Below are 4,130 nucleotides of genomic sequence, written 5' to 3' on the forward strand. Positions count from 1 at the left end.
ATGGAAAGTGTATAGAAAATGATGAAAATATTTATATTGAACATGAAAAATATAAAGGAATCCAATTTCTCATGTTTTGTTATCAAGGAAACAAAAAATAAAAAATAAAAAAATATTTCAAGCGGACAAAAATTTGATTTTATACACTATTTACTTTCAATTTTCCTCAATTTTGAATAAAAAAAATTCTCTTTTTTTAAATAGTATTTTATACAAAGGAAAAAATATAATAAAAAATAAGTTTCTTTTTTTAAATCCAAATGCGTAAATAAAGTATGTCTGATTTCTTGTTGCCCTAAACAATAAATGAACCGAAAGCAAAACATACCTCATCGCCAAGATGAGATACACACAGCTACTCCCGTCGCACAGTGGTTTCACGGAAGGAAAGTGAAAAGTCAAAAACGCAATGTCCCGACAACAGGGCGGGGACCATGGCGAAGGAGAGACCGTCTCTTCTGTTTTGCTCTCTTCTGCCTGCCATCATTGTACGTCATCGTTGCCATGCATTGTTTTTTACTACGTTTGAATCCCTCCATCCTTTCTTCTGCAATCTGCGCTCAGTCTTTAATGCTCTCACCCATCGCATCCGCACAAATCAAATTCAAGATTTAAACTTCATCCTTCAGGCCATTACGCTGAGGAGGTACTCTGCTCAGCTCTCCCTCACTGCCCTCGTCTGCTTTACGGGCACCCTGCAGTCCATGGCTGTCACTCTGGGTGGACTCGGCGGCCGTCGACGGAGACGATGAAGTGTTGGTACCGGCACGCAAGGCGGATCTCGGCTTCTTGCCGCCCCACGAGAAGGATACGGCGTCGTCAAATCCCAAAATCCGGAGAGTGATTTCTCGCTGTCGCCAGCATATTGCTGGAAATCACTCACCGAATTTTGGAATTTGACGACGCCGCATCCTTCTCGTGGGGCGGCAAGAAGCCGAGATCCGCCTTGCGTGCCAGTGCCAACACTTCATCGACTCCGTCGACGGCCGCCGAGTCCACCCGTACCAGCCCTGATACGCCGCTCTTGTTCCCCTCCAAAGAGTCTGAACACCATCCGAGTCACTCCAAGATAAGCATCTCGCACAAAAGGGTATGTCAATTTCTTGGTTTTTTCTTCCTGATCTTTAGAGAGCATATCCCTGTTTAATCGAATGAATAATTCATTCTCCCATTCTGAATCTGTGTATAAGTGATTTCTTTGTTTCATAAGAAAACAAAAAAAACAAAGGGAAAATTGACCCAGAACAGAGACTCTGTCACCTTTGTGTCACATGAGTTATTGATTTTCCTCTTATTATTTCTTGTGGAACAGAAGGTAGATAACGCGAGCCAGATGATAGGCTTCGCCGGAACGAAAAGAAAAAAGAACAGGTATTTCATTTTATATTTCCCCCAATTTTTTGTCCTCAGAAATCAATATTCAATCTCAATCACCTCTGTTTTTTCTTTATATAACTTTTATGAGGTGGGGGTAGGTCTCTGCTTCTGTGGGTCAATATTAAACACTATATTCTATACTACAGCAATGGACTGCAGGGTGCCCGTAAAGCAGACGAGGGCAGTGAGGGAGAACTGAGCAGAGTACCTCCTCAGCGTCATGGCATGAAGGATGAAGAAAGAAGCCCATGCGAGGGTGGCAATGATGAAGAGAATGGAGCCTTAAGCCAGTCTCTGTCTGTATTACCGGCGGCAGCAACAGTCGTCGGTGAATGTGATGTAGGAGGATGGATGTGGCTAGACCACACCATGTTCACCACGTCTCCCTTGTACAGAGTCATCAGCATGGCTCCGCCTACCGTCACCACTGTTCCCACCACCTTCGCTTGACATCTCACCTTCTTGATGCCAACCTTCTCCATTTTGCACAGAACTGCCATCAGGAATGTCATTGCAGGAAGCATGTTGCTCATGGCACAGGAGAAGGTAGGTGGGGCGCCGTCGTGATTGTTATTACAGGTCATAGTTAGTTTAGTTAGTTTGTTCTTTATTTTAAGTTAAGTCTGTTGTTCACCTCATGATTTCTGTTTTCTTCCATTCTCTTGTTATATATACAGAGAATATCAGATTGTAAATTTGAGAATATTATTCTTCTTCTCTCTCTCTCTATTGTTCTCTCATTACTTGTTACATGGTATCAGAGAAATGATCTTAAGAAGGGTATGCCACAATGTCCATCCCTCCTTCCTCTGCATTACTTCTATGTCCAACACAAATGTAGAGAATAGGCCATACCATTTACAGAATGGTGATTCATCATGGTGAAAATTATCATACATGGAGCAGGTCGATGATGATGACCTTGAAGGTGAAAAACAAAATTGGTTTTGTAGATGGATCAATTGTTCAACCACCTTCAATAGATCCTTTGATTGCTTTATGGGAAAGATGCAACAATATGGTATGCTCTTGGATTATCAGTTCTGTGTCAAGAGAAAATGGAGCAAGTATCATCTGCTCACATACTACAAAAGATATGTGGCAAGACCTCAAGAACAGGTTTATACAAGGAAATGGACCCAGAATTTTTCAACTTCAGAAAGATTTATCAATGCTGGTTCAAGAGCATATGTCGGTAAGGGATTACTATACAAAATTCAAATCTTGGTGGGATGAATTGGCTGATGACAATCAGATTTCCACATGTTCTTGTGGAATTTTAAGAACTTGCACATGTGATGCCATTCAGCAGTTCTTGAAATATCAAGATAGACAACATGTTATTCAATTCTTGATAAGATTGAATGAATATTTTTCTCATGTTAGAGGTCAAATTCTGATGATGGAACCTCTACCAGAGATCAACAAAGTATTTTCTTTAATTGTTCAAGAAGAGAAATAGAGGGAAATTGGCAGAACTGGAGCAACTGATACTATGGTTTTTTTGAGTAAAATGCAAGACTCAAATTCTTCAGGCCAAAAATTTACTTCTGGAAATTAGCAACAAAGGAAAACAAAATTGGTTTGTATTCATTGTGGATTAAATAATCATACATTTGTTAAATGCTACAAAATACATGGCTATCCTCCATGATTCAAGTTTAACAACCCTCGACAAAAAAGGAAAGTCTTCATCAGCAAATAAAGTTATAAGCCAACCTCTTGATACACCCTTTGAGTCTGTAAATCAATTACCTTTCTCTCATGAGGATTGTCAGAAGTTGTTAGCTTTAATCCACTCTCAATCAAATGAAACCAATCACTCACCAAGCAGCCAATATTGTTTCTAACATTCCTTCACAAAAAACTCAAGGTATGATTCTTTCCAGCTTTCCTCCGAGCCATTCAGTATCTTCAATATCTCAGAATAATTGGATAATAGATACTGGTGCTACAAACCATATAATTCATTCCAATGATTTTTTTATGTCCATAACAAAGTTCTCAAACACTTCTGTTATGCTTCCCAATGGCAACAATGTACCAGTTACTCATCTTGGAACAGTAAATTTATCTAAAAGATTAATTCTTAAAGATGTACTTTGTGTACCATCTTTTTCATACGATTTGCTTTCATTTAACAAATTTACTTCATCTCAGCAATGCATTTTCATATTCTTACCCAATGTTTGTTTTATTCAGGAATTTACCCCATGGAGGATGATTGGGATTGCAAGAAAGACTGCTGTGCTATACATTTTGTAACAATCAGGTGCTTATGCTGTTGAGTCTCCATAAACATCAACCACTGTGAATTTTGTCACAACTTCCAAAATTTGCCATAGCAGATTAGGCCATCCTTCCATATCTCGATTGTATTTTCTTTCACGGAATGTACCAAATATAATTTTTTCAGACAAACCTGATAGTCATAGTACAATTTGTCATCTTGCCAAACATAAAAGGTTTCCTTTTGAGACTCATTCTTATAATAAAAGTCCTTCTTTCAATCTTATTCATGCTGATATATGGGGACCTTTTTCTATTTCAACTCATAATGGTTCTAACTACTTTCTAACCTTGGTGGATGATCATTCAAGATTTACTTGGACTTAATGAAAACAAAGTCTGAAGTCAAAAATATTTTCATTACCTTTTATAATCTGGTTGAAACACAGTTTGGCACAAAAATAAAATGCCCGAGATCTGACAATGGTTTAGAATTCAAAATGACAAATTTTTTTCATTCAAAA

At 38.5% G+C, this 4,130-nt stretch overlaps 1 protein-coding gene across 1 annotated transcript; it reads left to right on the forward strand.

Annotated features, from left to right (window-relative positions):
• Window positions 1-434: 434 nt before the first annotated feature.
• Window positions 435-2,156, forward strand: LOC131143983 (uncharacterized). Its single transcript, XM_058092333.1, has 4 exons — window positions 435-646; window positions 862-1,090; window positions 1,313-1,371; window positions 1,524-2,156. The coding sequence occupies exons 1-4, from the start codon at window positions 435-437 to the stop codon at window positions 1,825-1,827; spliced, it is 804 nt and encodes a 267-aa protein (XP_057948316.1). The 3' UTR covers window positions 1,828-2,156.
• Window positions 2,157-4,130: the final 1,974 nt, after the last annotated feature.

This window comes from Malania oleifera, chromosome 12 (genome assembly GCF_029873635.1).
Source record: "Malania oleifera isolate guangnan ecotype guangnan chromosome 12, ASM2987363v1, whole genome shotgun sequence".
Taxonomy (NCBI): Eukaryota; Viridiplantae; Streptophyta; class Magnoliopsida; order Santalales; family Ximeniaceae; genus Malania; species Malania oleifera.